This window comes from Bolinopsis microptera, chromosome 7 (genome assembly GCF_026151205.1).
Source record: "Bolinopsis microptera isolate Bmic1 chromosome 7, MBARI_Bmic_1.0, whole genome shotgun sequence".
NCBI lineage: Eukaryota > Metazoa > Ctenophora > Tentaculata > Lobata > Bolinopsidae > Bolinopsis > Bolinopsis microptera.
In genome coordinates, this window is record NC_087078.1 from 3,253,344 (window position 1) to 3,271,333 (window position 17,990).

A 17,990-nucleotide genomic window follows, 5' to 3' on the forward strand; every position below is an offset into this window, starting at 1 on the left:
AAGATTTTCTTGACAGTTCTCTTAGTTATAAACAGACCTGTACGTGAGTCTTAGGTAAACTTTTTCTCTCCAGGATCAGAGAATAATAGCCAGCACACACGAATACCTTAAACCACAACAATCAGAAGATAAGGGGCAGGTTCAGATAACCACAGACATGGTCTCTTCCTTCCAGGTATTTCCAGTTTATTTCAACAATTTGTCCCTTTACAATGTAATATTTGAAATGTATGAATTGTATATTTTTTTCGCCTCTTTATTTCTGCTTCAGGTATTCAAACCACTATCCTTCTGCAATGAACAAGAAGTTACTGTTGGACACCCCTCCATATATTCAGTTTATCCACGTCAAGATGTTTTCATTTTACTTTTTATTTTAACCGCTTTATGTCATCTTCAGGTAGAAAGAAGGGCTAAAAATCCCAAACTTATGCACATATACCAAACGATAATGAGTTTGATTGAAAAGGAAGAGCGGTGTATCGAGAACGTCAGAATCAGCGAACAAGAGGTTTGTTAACGATAATTCCAATGTGTCTCATTTCTCTGTTGTTTCATTAACAACATGATCAATAGGTATTGTGTACGCTAAAAACTAGCAAAATTAAAATCCATCGACTTCTTGGTTACTACGCTTGCTAGATTTAATGTAATCTACAGGTACGAGATGTGCTGGAACAAAGGACACAAGAAGAGTTGACCACTGAACTGAGTGTGTCCATTTACGACACAGCTAGAAACGACACCGCCAAGAAGAGGCGGGAAGAAATAGTGAGTCTAGTTTTTAGTATTACCCTCTTTTATTTTGTTTATTTCTTGGCTGTTTTCATCTGTTGCACTTTCAAATTCTTGACTCGAGAGTATTAAATTGAACAGGAGTGGATTTGAGTAACATAACTACGGAAACTGATGTTCGACTCTTAATTACAGCCTGCTACAGTTGCATGCATGATTACAGCTTATTTTTACATTCCAGTGCAGTCTTATACTTTTACATGCGTTGTTCAATATCAGCTCTCTGAATATATGTCGGCTTATTTTTGATATTCAAGCAGAGGCTCGTCGTGCGCTACAAGTGCTACTAGTGCTACTAGTGCTACTGAGGGTTTAGATAATGGAAAAGTTCAGTTTCGAGGATATTTTGGACGATGGAACTGAGTGGGTGAAGCAGATTCTTCAAATGGTTGAGACTCAAACTGTTGGAGAGGTTACGTCTAATTCGTTCACATCTCGTCCAGATATCACCAACAAAGTTTTGGCTGAGAAACTGACTTCCGCGTTGAATATCGTAAACATGCAAAACCAGTATACAAGACATTTGGAGAAGCAGACTCAGCAACTAAAATCTGATGTGATAGTCAATCAGAGAACTGTTATTGACTTACAGAGGGAACTTGTCGCTGATCAAGAACAGCAACTCACCCATCTGAAGACAACAATCGTAGCATCAGTTGAGGACACAGTCAAAACAGAACTGGGATTGTATAGAGACGCTTTACAGAAGTCGAATAATCAAAGTGGCAATGTTATTAAAGAAGAAATCAAAAGTCGAAACCAGATGATATTTGGCCTAGCAGAAGAGACAGAACAGCAAGTCTTATTGGAACTATTTGTAAAGCCAAGCATTGTCGGTCTTGAAAACTGTGAGACGAAAAAGGTTCGACTTGTCTAATGTCTAGGTGTCCGTAACCATGGTAACTCATTGCTCAATCATCTTGCATCAGGTTTTGAGCAGAATTCTGTTCGATTCAGGATATCTTTATCTTTATCGGCCAGATTGTTCCACGGAGCAGTGAGAACTTGTAAATGAACTTAAATGGAGGAATACTGACTCAGTATTACTGAGGAAGTTTTGGTCAGTTTTGTAGTGTTGACAAAACTGTTGATCGGTGTGTTTAGTTCAAATTACCGTTTGGTTCCATTACAAACTTCAAGCTTCTACGTTGTGCGGAGAAAAAATCATGTAGTTTATTTCAATGCACTCACAATACTGTTTATAGTATGTATTCTGATTTAGTAGATGTAACAGTGAAGATACATATCTGTGTAAACTGTAAAGCGCCGTCTCTCGATTTATCTCTTAATACAGGTTTAATGTAAATATAAATGTTATGTTAAAGTTGGGCCATTAAAACACTTTACCGTTTGCGGGAAATGTAACAAAATGTCTTCCAGGAGCGTAAGAAGCGAGATGATGAAGCCAGGCGCGAAGAGATGGAGTTAGACTACCTCGCTCCATTCCTGGCTAGAATAGGTAAGATCTGGCTATAATTGAGATTACTAGACCCACTAGATTATTTATTCCGTTACCTATTTTTTAATAGAGATAATAGCAGTAAGTCTTTAAATGCTAAATACTTGAAATCGTGTAGTTGATCTGATCCCTTGTATCAGGTGATCCCGCTCAGATGACGGCAGAACTGGCCCAACAGCTCAAGGAAGACTGTTTAGAAGACCTCAAACAGAGACTGATCGACATGGCTAACCTCATTCAAGGCCGCTTTGAAAAGGTTGGTGAATCATCAAGAGTATGTTTTCCAAAGAAGATCCGGACCAAATAAACTGAACAATCAATTATGATACTATCTTCTATCCCAAGGCCAAGAAGTATGCGATTATTTATGTATTTTGGTATGAGACATAAACATTTGTTGTCCAGGAAACACAGCAACTGCAGTGGAAACAGAACTGGTACCAGCAGAACCAGACAACGATGACTAAAGAGGAGGAGGAGGAATATGTCAGTTACTGCAGTGAAGCCATGTTCCGGATACATATCTTAGAAGAGCGACTTAACAGGTTTGATTCTATGTACAGTAAAACAGATTTACCGCGCCCTGATTTACTGCAAACCCCGATTTACCCCGAGTATTTCCTTTCCCCCGAATTTTTCTTCAAACATTTTTTTCCGAAAATCTCGATTTTTTTCTGAAAAGTTTAATTTTTTGCCTGGTCGACGTTGTCTGTAGAAGTAGTATTTGCTTGTACTTGTACTTGTACTTGTACTTGTACTTGTACTTGTACTTGTACTTGTACTTGTACTTGTACTTGTACTTGTACTTGTACTTGTACTTGTACTTGTACTTGTACTTGTACTTGTACCTGTACTTGTACTTGTACTTGTACTTGTATTTGTACTTGTACTTTTTGCCAACTTCAAATCAAATAAGCGAGGTTGCCTCAATTAAACTCGCCTAGAACACTACAGCGTATTACACCCTACACAAACTATCGTGATAACTAACTCGCACATCAAACTTCAGGCACAAAGAGCTGGCCCCCCAAAAGTACGTGGCTCTGGAATCAAGACTCAGAGGTGACAACAGACTGGCGGAGTTTCTTAACTGATGATAAACTCAGATTTGCACGGGACCTTCTGGTAACCGGGTTTCTGGAATATTCCCTAATTTTAGTGTCGTTTATTTCTCATTTTTTGAGGTTTCTGCTAGGAAACTCCCACTTTTGAAGCGAGGATAAACTGATATTATTCACAGTAAAACGACGATTTTATAGTTGAAATGAAATTTATTGTGTAAAAAGTGTACATACGGAGAAAATTGATTTATATGGTGATGATCAAGCTCTTTCATTTCTTCACGCTCAATTATCAAAATCAAATGAAGACAATATATAAACTTGGTTAAATAGCTCCTTCATTTCTCGAGCAACTCGAAATTATCGAAAACTTGCATCTTGGGCAAATCGAAATCTTACAGTTGGTTAAAGAGATCAAATCACGCCCTTCTGCGTTCGTCGCAACGTAATTTCTTGAGATGATAGAGAAATGTTGAACACTGTCATTTTGTCGAGTCACACCTCTTATTAAAAAACCTTATTTCTGGGACTCCGCAGGCAATCGTCCTCTTCATCCTCGTCTCAAGAATCTGATAATATCATGCGTCTGGCTATATTATGGGGTCTGTAACAGCTCCGTCATAAAAATAGATTAGATTTCTGACTAGAGTACCGACGATAATTCAATATAGCTTCATGATACAAGAATCAGTTCGATCGTCCAATGCAACAGATGCGGGAATCTTGAAATGGGTGTCTGATTCTTGCTATTATTGCTATATTGCTACATTCTTGCTATTATTGATCTCAATATTTGGGGGCACGTTTTCTGGTAAACTTTAAGTTTGGTGTCTGTGATTCTAGCTGTTAACGCCCTTGATGTACTGTATGAACTCATCTGCTGTTATAGTGCCGTCACCGTCCACGTCTATTTCCCTGAAATATGTGAAATTTGTGAGATATGTGAAATATGTGAATTAATTTCAGGAGACAATTGTGATTGATTTAAGTGGCCTATTTTTGATCAGAGATAGGTTTCAATGACAAAATAGTACGTTTAAACAATACGATTTAGATTTTAAGAAACTTAATTGTACATTGTAATGAGAATCTAAAGCCTGGTTGATTCTTCTATCACCCGTAATATCTTCTATCACCGGTAATATTCAAACGCTAAAATCATATCTTATACTTGAGAGTAGTGACAGAGTACTGTTAATTGTAAAATTATCTCACTTAAAGAATTCCTCTGCTTCGTTGTCAGTAAATGCCTCCCCGTACGTAGTGAGTGCCCGTTTCAGCTGTTCCAACGACAAATACCCGTTACCTTCCTTGTCAAACACCTGTGTCAGGTAACCAAATTTAAAATTACAAAAATCTGAAATTTCAAAGTACAATTTATATATTACAGTTAACTTCAGTTTCGTCTCTTTTGTAGTTTATCAAAGTTTGCGCATGTAATTGTACCTAGTTCTCAGTTCTGCAACTAGAATATTGTAGCGAGAGTACTAGCCAGGTTTTTAACTTTTCGGACAACAAAACAGGTTTATTCACACGGTTCCTTACAGCATACATATTATGCAATAAGCGAGAAAACTTTACTTTCGAGCATTTTCTTTACAAACGCATTTAAAAAAGGTGTGAAGTTTGTACCTGGAACAGGTTTTTTTTAAGTGGCACCTGAACTAACCAATCTAATCAGAGCCCCGTATCCTAGTCATGTGACTCAGTACTAACCAATCAGAGCCCAGTATCCTAGTCATGTGACTCAGTACTAACCAATCAGAGCCCAGTATCCTAGTCATGTGACTCAGCACTAACCAATCAGAGCCCAGTATCCTAGTCATGTGACTCAGTACTAACCAATCAGAGCCCAGTACCTAGTCATGTGACTCAGTACTAACCAATCAGAGCCCAGTATCCTAGTCATGTGACTCAGTACTAACCAATCAGAGCCCAGTATCCTAGTCATGGTGACTCAGTAACTAACCAAACAGAGCCAGTATCTAGTCATGTGACTCAGAACTAACCATCAGAGCCATTACCTAGTCCATGTGACTCAGTACTAACCAATCAGAGCCCAGTATCCTAGTCATGTGACTCAGTACTAACCTCAAAAGCATCCCTGATCTGATTCTCATCATTCGACATCCAGTCGCCTATAAGACTCAAAAACTCGTTAAAGTCGATTGTTCCGGTCGTGTTCAGGTCGAACTTTGATATCACTTGGAGAACCTCCTCCGTGCTGCATTCGTACCCCAGCTCTTCTAAAATCAGCTTCAGTTCCGAGCAGTCTGCGTAAAATTAATCAATAACAAATACAAAACTATCAATTTATACTCTGCCGTCAGAGTAAAATACAAAATTAATCAATTCATAAAAATGTTCCTAATTTATAAGGATTTGCAACGAAATGAACATTTAACATTACACATATTATATATTATATAATTATATGAACATTACATACATGTGCCATATTTAAATCATCAGATTGAAAAACGAAAAATCTCAAATTTTGATTCTGACCTATGGTGTTGTTACCGTCTTTGTCGTACATGTTGAAAATGTCTCTGAACATGTTCACCTGAAATAATATGCGGGTAGTACTAGTTAAGTCTCCGATTTGTGGGTTTTACTTTTAGTTTTATCAATTTAATTAATTTTAGTGTGTTTTATTAATTTTAGTGTGTTTAGTTTCAACTTTCAGTGTGCGTTGTTAGTGTGATTAGTTGAAGTGTACGTGGTTTCTTTTGAAATTTAGTGTGATTAGGGTTGAATTTTAGTGTGTTTAGTTTTAGTTTGGTTTGGCTATAATGGTTAGTGTTAGTGATTTGTATTATATTGATAAAGTGAAGTTGCATTGTTATGAGCGGTAATTTTAGTTTCCTCAGATTTCAGCAAACCCAAGTCTCAGAACTAACCGCACGCACAGCACACACACAAAGATAAGATAGAGAAAATGCAAAATTAAAGATCTTCAGCTCACTCCTGACAATTTGAACCTTTAATATTTAATTTCAAGTTGTGTTGCAAAGGTAATTACTGTACAGTATTAGTAGAGTGCAGTAGACCCGACATGTAGACTTCCCACACCTCCCCCACTTTCCTATCAACAGCTATAATGTTAAATGCAGCGATGAGGTCGTTCACGTTAAAAACATACCATGGTATTTCATATTTTCAACTACTGCAAGTTGCAAGTATTTTTGGGGAGTTTTCAACTTCCGAGAAATTGGAGGCGGGAAATCGGTGACCAAGTGTGATTTGTAATGAATTTCGGGAAAAGTTAATCTCATATTTCAAAACAAAAGCAAAATTATAAATTCCGTTACATAACGATTGTACTGCCGTTTTCTCAGAAAAGGAAGTCAGTCCATACTTGCCATTTCGAGATATTGCGACTTTTGTGTTTTTGGTTTTTTCTCCGCTTCTTTTTTGCGTAAGATCGAAAGTAAACATGTTGAGTTATCAATAATTAGTCAAATTTTAATTTATCAGAAAAATTAAAGCGTTCAGCCTTCCATATACTTAAAAATAACCACTTTTATGCCAAATATAAATTGATCTAATTTTTCATACTGGATGGACTTACTTCCTTTTCTGAGAAAACTGGGACTTACTTCCTTTTCTGAGAAAAAATATCTGTTCAATATTTTTCTGAGAAGGAAGTAAGTCCAAGCTTTTTACTAAATTTTTGGGGTTGGGATCTATGTATTTTATATTATATTGTCAAATATAAACAATTAGGTAAATCTAAATTGCTCTATGTCATATAATAAATGTTTTTGAATAATAGTTTGCCCATACTTAGGCAAACTCGCCAATTTTGAAAGATTTCAGTGCATAAAATGAACTTATCGATATTTTGATGAAAATAAACTTGATCTAAAAGATTTACCTAAACTAAACATTCTCTGCGATTATAACAGCTCAATAACTGCTCATGTGTTCAAACTTCATGTTTTGTGACTAAAATCCGGCGTTTTTGAAAATTGACCACCAAATTTTTTTGAGGCCTAAATGAAAATTTTGATCACTAACGTAAGTTTGAAATGTAATTATACATCGATTCTGAAAATTTCAAGCGAAAATATCGATCGGCAGTAAAGTTATTATCTTTTTTGGGGAATTGCTTTCTAAAATTCCGTTTTTAGCATGTTTTGATAGGAAGTAAGTTCAGCTACTTCTTCCTATCACAGATAATTTATCTCAGAAAGGGAAGTTAGTCCACGGACTTACTTCCTTGTCTCAGAAAATTTTCAAGATTTTCTCAGAAAAGGAAGTAAGTCCGCGGACTTACGTCCTTCTCTCAGAAAATAATTGGCTAAAACCGAACATATTATATTGTTTCTCAACTGGGACTTACTTCGTTGAGAATTGCATGCAACAACGTTTCCATACATTAATATGTAGCTCATGTTGTAGAGAATTTTCTTATGAAAATTTTGATACCAATTTTGCCATATTTCGAAAAATTGAACTTACTTCCTTTTCTGAGAAATCGGCAGTGTAGGTGACCGACCAAGGAACACCTGTGCCAAGTGTCAGGTCTTGGGAGTGGCCAGTCTTTTCCATAAGATAAGGTTTCACTTTTTTGAGTTAAGTTAAAGTTTTACATGTAATTACAATTCGGGTAAACCTCAAACTTTGGCGCGCAATTCCTCAGCAACGCAACACAACAACAACAACAATGGCGAACCTAGCAAGCTAGGATTAGGAACGAGGGGCCGATCTACTTTTCTTTTGCGGTGCGGCCACGGTCCTTTCGGTACAGATTTCCCTGCAGTATAGTCGGGACGCAACCCCATGCATATACACTCGTGTTATTTTCGCAGCTCTAATGAAAGCCACTACCATTTACACCATGGTTTGGTGAGTGACGGCTGCCCTTCTGTAACGCAAGGTCAGATTTTTATGCAGTTTTTTCCTACTTGTTCATCTCCAGCATATTTATTTACATATTATGTTATAACTAGAAAAATTATTTTTACTCCTCCCCCTCTCCCTCTCCTCTGGTCTTAAGTGGTTCTGGTCTTTAATCTGCTAGTATTTTAGGTTTACCTCATCATCCCAGAACTCATCCTCTACGACCTCTAAGTCCTCTAAGTCCTCTAAGTCCTCTAAGTCCTCTAAGTCCTTGTGATGAGCATCGCCGAAACTCCCCTGACATTGCATTCCTCACAACATGCGAGCTGTCTACTGCTAATATTCTCACTCTATAACACGTGCTGACTGCTGTGGTCTAATAACCACCGGTCTTTAAAATAAGAAATGTAACAACACCACACGTCGAACAATAGCGAATGTTCCCTTTTGGTGTGAACATGGTGCCATGTCTCCGCTCTGACACCTGACCGACACGTGACTGGTACATTATAATCGCATTATGTACTTGAAATGGGGCAGGGTGCATGCTTCCTTGAAAACATGACGTGATATCTGTAAAGTGTAATATAATTTGTAATATATGCGAGCGTACCAAGTGTCATTTTAATTAGAAGTTTTAGTCAGTGATTTATTATTGAAGCTTGTAATTACAATATCTAATACTCCTATAAATACTTTAATTAATTGTTTGTCCCGTTATTCTTTTTCCTTCCTCTTTTCCTTGTCATCCCCTTTAGTTTTAAGATTCTTGCTATAAATGGCTACAGCTAACACTATTAATGCTAAGTACCAAACAACAAGTGGGAGGTGGATCGTTAGTACTACCATTAAATCGATTTAACACCGCAATTCCAGTCGCAAGCCTGGGACCACTACTAGCATAGTCACAACATCTACAAAGCTGCCATATAGCCTGACTGACAATTTTCTCGACTGACTGACAATGTTTCTTCTTTTTCCCCATTTAGAATACAAAGATTAGTACATTTTAGCTTATGATTAATATTATATTTTTACCTATAGTTTACCTAGATTTTTATAATGAACTGTTACCTATTCGGCATATCTAGTGTGACAACACGTTCTGGTAAGATAGACCGATATATTTTATTTTACTGGCCCCTTAAATGGTTTTGTGTGGAACGTGACAGTTATGTGAGTTTAATTTCCTGTAAATAAGTAGATTTATAAGGTTTTGGGATAGCTCTATGTTTATATTATACGTTACCATCGTTACTATCGACGTGATTGTGAGCGACTGCTAACCAGTAACCAGGCTTGGTTCGGGGTGATTTGAAAAAACGTTTGAAAATAATACGTTTGATAACATTGGGGGCTCCCCAACATTAACTTTGAAAAGAACACGTTTGAAAATATGAAATAACACGTTTAAAAATATTATGTTTTACAATTATAACGTGTTTGATGTACCTCCGGTAAGGATAGTTCAACATCTGCTTCTTCAAAGCTATTTACACTTGAGCTATCCATGAAGGGGAAGCTACTTTCACATAGCTTCAGCTTTGCTTTCAATGGTTCTTTCATTCTGGAGTCTAAAGTTTTTCCGGTCTTAGGTCTACTAGGGGAAGCTCTAATCAAAGACAATTCCAGTGGCTCTTCTCGAGCAGAAGACACAATTAGGGGGCCGGAGGTTGACGACCGATGTAGGGGGTATTTCCTCATTGACCTCGATGATTCAGGGTTTTCTAGGGATGCCACTCTGTCCATCTGCATCTTTCAGCCTCGGTCACTCGGTCAACAACTTGTCACATTTGTTGAGCTGATTTTACAGTCAAGTCAGGAAACAAAATCGTTACACTGTACACTAGAAAAAGAATTAAAGATGTTGCCAAACTGTTTGCCTCGTCCGGTTGATTCTTAGGGAATTAATCAACATCTTTCTACTTGTATATCAGAAAATTGTAAAATGGCGACTACTAAATGACAAAGTTATATGGGTACCGTGTGCTGTAGCAACGTCTTATGAGCCTAACAGTGCGCTAACTAATAACTCTAATCGTTTCTTAGGAGTGCTTTACTGTTTACATTACGTAGAAGAGTAGAAACGATTATATTTATTGTCGTAGCTGCTATCCAGTATCCTGTATCTTAATATTTAGTAATATTAATATCTTAATATTTAGTAGTTATGATTCCTCTGTCTATTAACTACTAACTTATTTAGTAGTTATAATTTCTCTGTCCTACAACCAAGCACACTGCTTAGAAGTCCGGCGTTATGTTTTATAATGATCCTGGACCTAAGTGGCAAGCTGCTCTATATCAACAAAAAATATATATAATTCCTCTACTGAATACAATAATTGCAATATTTCAAGTAATGGCGACCTATCCGAGCTTTTCATTTAGAATTAAAACAAATCCTTCATATTATGGAGCCATGGTGTGGACTGGCTGCACCTGGTTAAAGCACTTCCATCCATTTCCCTATAATGTGGCTTACATAAGCAATTGCTCTCAAAAATTTAAACTGTTGTAAGCGAACCTAAACGCATGTTTAAAACCACGTTTAGTACTAGTAGTGAATAATGAATATGGGGGTGAATACGCGCATTTGTTAACTGATAACTTGCAGCTCAAGGCTTGGTTGGTGACATAAGTCAGGCGTACCAGTTTGAGAATACCTAACCGGCGAATGCTACCACCCTCATATCATATCAGTACTGAGTAGGAATATGGTTCACTTAACAATTAACAACTGAATACTAGGGCTGTATAAACAATAAAGCACGATCCCGACAGCCCTTCAACAAAACGAAAGTACAAATGTCCAAATGAGTTAAATTCGAGCATTTTCTGTGCAATCATTGATCATAGTGTGCATATCTTTGCAATTGCGGTGCAATTTCGCCCGCCAGTTATGCAGCTGATAATCATTACGTTTAAGTTTTAACGTATCTAGATGGCGAATATGTCGTCAATTATAGTTGTGGTAAGAATAAGATGTATCTGCATCCTGCCTGCTTTATACACAGATAGAAGAAATATTGTCTTAACGTTATTTAACAAGCTTATCACGTGATCAGAATCCAGATGAGATTTGGAATATAAAAATGTGAAATTTATCAGTAGACACGTCTTCCGTGGGTTAAACCCTTGATAATGACGGAGCAAAATAAGCACGAATAATTATCAAGTACACGAACATTGTCTTGCTTGTACCTGATCACCATGATCAACCTCACCTAGTTACAGCTGATAATTTACCTTACATTGCCATGGTAACACTATCAACATACAAACCTTGGTTCTGTCTAATTTGATGGAGCTAATATAGCGCGACTCTGGAACATTACCTGGCTAATCTGCTAATCTGCGACACTGTTCCAACACGTGCCCAATGAAAACATGTAAAATCACGGCAAAACTATTCTCTTTTATTATTTTGCGTGACGGGGTACTCCACAAACATTAATGAGATTACGATGTGGTTGCTCTGTTAACAGATCCAACAAGCACAACTTTCGCGATCTTTTTTAAAGGTTGATATCCTGACAGTTTTAACGCTGACGATCAGTGGATTCGGGAAAATCTAGTGATCTTGAAAAGAATTGTTTTATCGGTCAATTATACCTTTCAGATTTCATTCTTTGGTATCCCAATGTTAAAATTTAGTAACATTATCCAACGCGGTCGTGTCTTGCGAATGGTCGATAATGTTATTCGTGAGTTAAAAGTATTAAAAGTTCGTGAGAACTTAATGAATAAAGAATAGATGTTTAGTTCGACAGGACTAAAAAATAAAATTTAAAGTTCGTTAGCAGTTAAAACTTAGGAATTAAAATAAGCTAGTTAGAGATAAATAATAAAATTTTAAGTTCGTTAGAACTAAATTATGAAATTTAATGTTCGTTAGAACATCAAGGACAAATTTAGAGTTCGTTAGAATTAAAGAAAAATTGACAAATGGTCGTACAAAAAATAAAGTCAGAATTCAGAATAGTGGTTGCATCCCCCTCATAAACATCAAACAGGTATTTGTGACACAAACTACTGAACATTTCACAGCCGGTTACAAACCATTATCAAGCCCAAAATCACCGGACAACACCTTAGCTCTCCTCCTTTAAATTATTTTCATTTATATTTTTATTGCCATATTTTTATTTTCACTCACTTGAAAATCAGAGATTTTGTTCTCATTGTTGGATCCTCCTCCTCTCATCCCTCCTTAAGATGAGTCGGAGCTTGCACGTGGTTTTCCGAGTACCTCACATCCTCTCACTAAATTTTAACAAGAGCACGCATATCCAGGTATCATGTTCAAACTAACGAAAATTGGTTTAAAACAACGAGCTACGGGTATCAGAAATGGCCACAGCTGAGATTTTCGAAAGAGCTGTGTATCATTGTATTTAAAGCTGAGGTGACGACGCGTTCAACACAGCTTTTTTAAAAGTCCGCCTCATTTTCCATCCCGAACTGTTGACAGTGTCTTTGATGAGATTCCTTTATATTTCAGAATTGTACGCAGCTGTGCGGAAAAAAGAGTGCTCAGGAATTCTCTTTTCCGTATTGTGATTTCCTCACAGATTTGAAAACTTCAAACTGCGCTTAATATTCAGTATTTCTGTACAGGAGGCTTAACAAGTGGACCTGATACTGATAGAATCTTTTAAAACGGGTCTAAAATATGCGTCCAAGAGTATCTAAAGTATAGCGGTGGTGACCGAAACCCATGTCAGTGCCTCATGTTATAACTATATAAGCCTCTCTGCCTCCACTTCAGCATCTTAAAGTCTAACCTTATGATTCCAAGTACACACATTTCAGACTTTCAGTCAATATGTATAAAATTAAATTAGTGTACTATACTGTTTACTTTTAGTACACGGTGCCATGTATTATAGCTTGGTACACGGTGGTACTGGCCAGTACACAGTTGACAGTGCCACGCATTCTGATACCTTGATATGATGTTGTTATCTAACTGAACAGCGCGAGACTGGGGAACATAACGCCGGGGCCCGGGGTGTAAGCCTTAAAACCCTTGTAGTGCATACTTCCTAGTAGCAATGACGTCATACTTGAAAGTGCATAAGTGTGATTATTTTTACCAATTTAGCTACATTTTCCCTGAATCACGTTCCAATATAACAGGATACTATTCAGTTGACGTGGAATTAAGGCAGGAGCGTCCGTGAATTTAACTGCAGTTTGAATATATTTTTCATTTCAGTGAATATATCGTGTTTCTAAAAACTAATCCATGTCATTAGAACCAGTCACAAAATCATTAACTATTAATAAACCAGACCAAGTAAGGATTGACCGATAATTGAACCCAATTTGGTGAACGCACGTACGGTATATGCTTGTTAGCTCAGACCTCGTGCTCAAAATTCACTTCAGACCTTGTCAGCTATAAGTACGCTTATCGTCTGAATTTTGCCTGGCAAATTTTGGAATTTGGCCGCCAATTTTTAAATCAAAAATCGGCTTCCTTAGTATCCACATTTAAACAGATATAAAGCTATAACTTACAGAGAATATGTAGTTTAGGCTTACCTTTCATATAAAGTAAGTTTCATTCAAAAATATTGATAGTTGGCTAATTTATGGGACGAAATCTACCAAATTTGGTGCGTATGCCCAAATATGGGCATATGATTTTTGGCTCATAACTCAGTCATTTTTTGTCCAATCTTAATGAAATTTCATATACGAGTTCAGGAGACCACTAGCTACAAGTAAAGCACCTTAAACCTGGGTTTTGGGCATGTTCAGGGTATTTGGCTAAATTGGGCCAAAAAATACCCATTGGCCCCCCCCCCCCCCTCTTAACACGTTAAACACAACATAATTACTACAAAACCGATCAAAATAGCGCTCGCAAATCTTTGCACGTGCACGTGCGTGTAACAATCCTCGTTACCATGGTTACTATGCAACCTTTTGCTTTTTACGTAATTTGACGTGGGTGGTTGCACAGACATACAGACATACAAAGATAATCTTTTGAATTATAAGTAAGATACCGGCCAATTATATTTTACAATTACCTATTATTATTAACAATGAAATATTGTTTATGTTAAACTTAGTACCTACAAACTGTAAGCTAAATCTGCAAAGAAAGGTGGTGGTGATTGGTGAGTTACCTGCATGTCAGTAAGGTTGTGCATTATGTCGCTATCATAGCTAGATTTAGCCGGTTTCGGCAGTTTCTTAGCGTCCTCTTCATTACTGATAAGCGTGTACATGAGCGCCATCTCTTGTCTCTCTTTTTTCTTATTCATATCGTCTGTTGTCTAATAGCATCCCTTTAAAGGAACTCGTAGGTCCTTTGTTAGCATCTGCTTTATGAATATCGGGATGATGTTAGGGGGGTGGAACCGATAAGTGCATGCAAGTAGTAATTGATTACATACAGTATGAGTACTATACTCAAAAGAACAGAAGGTTAGTTTCAGGAATTTTCTTTGATTCTCAATTAAATCAAAAATCGAAACATCAAACTTGATTCAAAACGATAGTATAAACGGATTGCTGTCCTTTTAAAAAGTTGCAACTATGAGCATAAGAACAGTTAGTGAGCTAGCTGCCGAGGAAGTTCGTAATTGGAATAGGATAAGATGAATAATATCTCCTCAGTCACTAAACAAATGTTATATTGTGTCATAGTCTGGACGGATACGATAATTTATATGTCCCATTCGAAGTCTAAAGTTACAAAAAGAACAGTCGTTCAAAGAACTTCACACCTTCTTAGACCAATGGTCTCGAGATTTAAAATGAATTATGGAACACTTGGTACGGCAGTTTGAAACTTAAAGAACATGAAATCACTATTTATAATTAGTATGGAAGCTAAGGATTTATAGCACAATGCGGCGTGCTTTCTAAATCCGAAATGGACACCAAGGTTTACAGATTTTTAAAAATATTGAATTCTTTTTGTTGGCCGTGGTGGCGGTTCTAATGACCCATTTACAAAAAAGATAAAACAACATTATAATAATATAACACGTTTTAAAACCTACTAAAACCCGGTAAAAACTTAAGAACTCTAAAGCTCGGACCTCATAATTCTGCCTAAAGATTCACTGAATCATTCAGTGCATGTATCTAGCTTAAATATGACTTTCGAATAATAACATTTCCTGATTTCCAGTATAACAAAAGACCTAAGAAATAGTATGCCAATTACATCGTAATTTCTAACATAGAAGACCGCGCTGATCCTCGATCCATAACTAATTGTTTTCGATTATTGATAAATTGAGGTCCTCACTCCTCTTCAACAACATTACCAGAGCTACACGTATTAATTTTCAAAGATAAACATAGTTAAAGGCCACCGTTGAGAAATCATTGCAGTCATGGAACGAAATACACTATGATGTCAACTCAGTCTATTTTGATGTCTGGACATTTACTGTCAGGATCTCCTTATTTTTGGAGATTCTCGTGTCAGTTTCTGTACTACGAGGACTCTGGAAACAAAATACATTCCCGTTATCTTGCTACCTTTTATCAAATATAACCAGCCAAATATTATACCAGAGACAAGAGAAAATAAGAGAAATTTAAGAACCACAAGATGATAATGTTAACAGCACCTACCTAGCTGCTAGACGTAGAAGCAAAAGAGTCATCTGCTTGGAATGCTAAGTATTTAAGTGCAGTAACATACTGTGACCTGTTGTGGGCATCCTACCATACCTTTCTGCCCTAATTGTAACAAAATCTCAGAGCCTTCGAAAATTAATTTGTCCAATTAAGTTTATGTTGTTAAAGGAGATCTCTTAATTTGTCATTGTCCGCTGTAGCTTCAAAATCTTCATTAAAGGGAGCCTAATTTCAATTAACAATGACGAAATGAGGTAAATCTAAATAAGCACGCACATATAAGCATACGGTATACAAAATGTGCCAGCGTACTGCGGCTGCTAGGCTAACATTAGGCTACTTCATACACAGTGTTAGCTGAAGTCATAATCTGGGATAACATTTCCTCGTGAGATAATACATACCTCACGTACGTACGCACTGAGTCAAAACTTTGCTTTTATCCGCAATCCGGGGTCGTTGATCCGATAGACTGCTTGGGCCGTGAAAACATTACGCACAATTAAGAAAAATCACGTACATTCACAAGAAACAATAATATTTCTCCCCGGAAAATATACACAAGTCGCAACCGCAGACCTAGGAATATTTTCTACCAGCTCTACAGTATATAATACGACACAACCAGTGGTTATTTTAACGGTTTCCGTAATATAAACTCTATGACCCTCCATTACTAAATAGATAAAATCACGTACTAATAAGTAACGTCTCTCTCTCTCTGAGAAAAAAAATATCTCTCTCTGATTTTTCTTAATTGTGCGTAATGTTTTCACGGCCCAAGCAGTCTATCGGATCAACGACCCCGGATTGCGGATAAAAGCAAAGTTTTGACTCTCTCTCTCTCTCTCTCCAGTGTGGCACGTGGGTGCATGACTGCATGCCAGTCAGCTGTAAACCTACCACAATATGCTAATTTGTGAGTTCTGGCTATTATACTAGACACTGGGTTTGTCTGTTGTGAGTATTGACTTCCGGTATATTTATTAAGGTTAACTAATAACTATGGGTTGGTAAGTATATGCTTTTTTGCAATCTTATCTTACTTTAACTTAATCGTGTTCTATTTGACCGAGTTTTGATCGGACGGGTTGTAAAAATAAAATATAAACAATCGCAATTAAAATATCAGGAACTGAAAATAAGCTACAGTGTTCACATGATTCAAGATTGAAGATACTAAGTATTTGTTCATATCATCTACTTAGCGTGTGAAGTAAAGTAGGATGGAACCTTCTAAATCAGAGCAGAAGTGAGGTTTCCCAAAGGCTAGTGGTCGAAACGTAGGTCAATCACAATGGAATCTATTATAGTTCTACATTTGATTTTAAATGAATTACGAAAAAATCACAGATAGACGTCGATCACAGTGGCCTCTCAAATCACAAACGAGAGAAAAAATACTAACGTATCCGGGAATTTGAGAACTCAAAATTTGAGTCCATCTCATTGTCATAATTAACCTGTACTGGGGATCCCAGGCTATAATGTTCATATAATATAGATTGGGCAGAATGACAGGCTGAGCGCCGCCGAGTAATGGCCTAATCGCTGCTGGATATGACATTTTTGAGGATTACGGCAGCTTGTAAGTTGTAGTTGTACGCTGTTTTAACGTTTCACTTCGATACTGAATATTACAAATTTCCAGGGAAGTTACTGGGCGGCGCTCAGCCTGTCACTCTGCCGAATCTCTATTCTATATGTTTATGAACATTATAGCCTGGGATTCCCAGGTAACAGGGAAGGTGCTACCTTCTCAGGATTTTAAAGTTTGATTTTGATATTACATACTTGAATAACAAATTTTAAAACGGTTTTAAAATCCCAAATCAGTTAAAACCGACCATCGTTAATCACAGAATATGTTAACCATGTAGCATTAGTCTCCACAAATTGTAAAAGTATTTGGTGTTTTACTTCAACTCCAGCGATCGAATGGAACGACAATATAATAATAAAACATATCAATGAGATGGGTGTTGCAGGTAACGGATTTCATTTCATATGACTGTGAGCTATTATAATAGGACTAGGAGCATATGACTATGCGAGAAACAATTGCAAAATGTGCAGAGATGTCTTAGTTTTGAAGATCCTTTCAAATGATCATCACAATTAGTGACTTTAATTAATTAAGATTATTATAAGTTAGTTGTCATACGTACGTCATGCGACGTACGATTTTCCATACGTCATGACGTATGACAAAG

At 37.0% G+C, this 17,990-nt stretch overlaps 2 protein-coding genes across 3 annotated transcripts in view; one reads left to right on the forward strand and one right to left on the reverse strand.

Annotated features, from left to right (window-relative positions):
* Window positions 1-3,576, forward strand: part of LOC134817703 (dynein regulatory complex subunit 7-like) — a 20,789-nt gene extending 17,213 nt beyond the window's left edge. Inside the window, exons 14-20 of the mRNA XM_063826941.1 lie at window positions 74-175; window positions 401-511; window positions 661-771; window positions 2,176-2,254; window positions 2,395-2,510; window positions 2,660-2,799; window positions 3,264-3,576. Coding sequence (XP_063683011.1) covers window positions 74-175; window positions 401-511; window positions 661-771; window positions 2,176-2,254; window positions 2,395-2,510; window positions 2,660-2,799; window positions 3,264-3,348 — 744 coding nt within the window. The 3' untranslated portion in view covers window positions 3,349-3,576. The remainder of the gene's footprint in view (window positions 1-73; window positions 176-400; window positions 512-660; window positions 772-2,175; window positions 2,255-2,394; window positions 2,511-2,659; window positions 2,800-3,263) is intronic.
* Window positions 3,510-14,506, reverse strand: LOC134817705 (calmodulin-A-like). 2 transcript variants are annotated; one of them, XM_063826942.1, is made up of 5 exons: window positions 14,307-14,506; window positions 5,824-5,881; window positions 5,407-5,588; window positions 4,531-4,637; window positions 3,510-4,230 (listed from the first exon to the last, which is right to left on the reverse strand). In XM_063826942.1, the coding sequence occupies exons 1-5, from the start codon at window positions 14,442-14,444 to the stop codon at window positions 4,155-4,157; spliced, it is 561 nt and encodes a 186-aa protein (XP_063683012.1). In that variant the 5' UTR covers window positions 14,445-14,506; the 3' UTR covers window positions 3,510-4,154. The 2 variants fall into 2 exon arrangements, with proteins under 2 accessions (XP_063683012.1, XP_063683013.1); XM_063826943.1 differs by lacking the exon at window positions 14,307-14,506 and adding an exon at window positions 12,323-12,456.
* Window positions 14,507-17,990: the final 3,484 nt, after the last annotated feature.

What these genes read in the sequence shown, in the direction of transcription:
- LOC134817705 (XM_063826942.1), bottom strand. Translation starts at nt 14,444, where the DNA reads ATGAATAAGAAAAAAGAGAGACAAGAGATGGCGCTCATGTACACGCTT. An exon ending in ACAACCTTACTGACATGCAG is followed by an intron (nt 5,882 to 14,306) that starts GTAACTCACCAA and finishes ATATTATTTCAG; the next exon opens with GTGAACATGTTCAGAGACAT. An exon ending in AGATCAGGGATGCTTTTGAG is followed by an intron (nt 4,638 to 5,406) that starts GTTAGTACTGAG and finishes TACCTGACACAG; the next exon opens with GTGTTTGACAAGGAAGGTAA.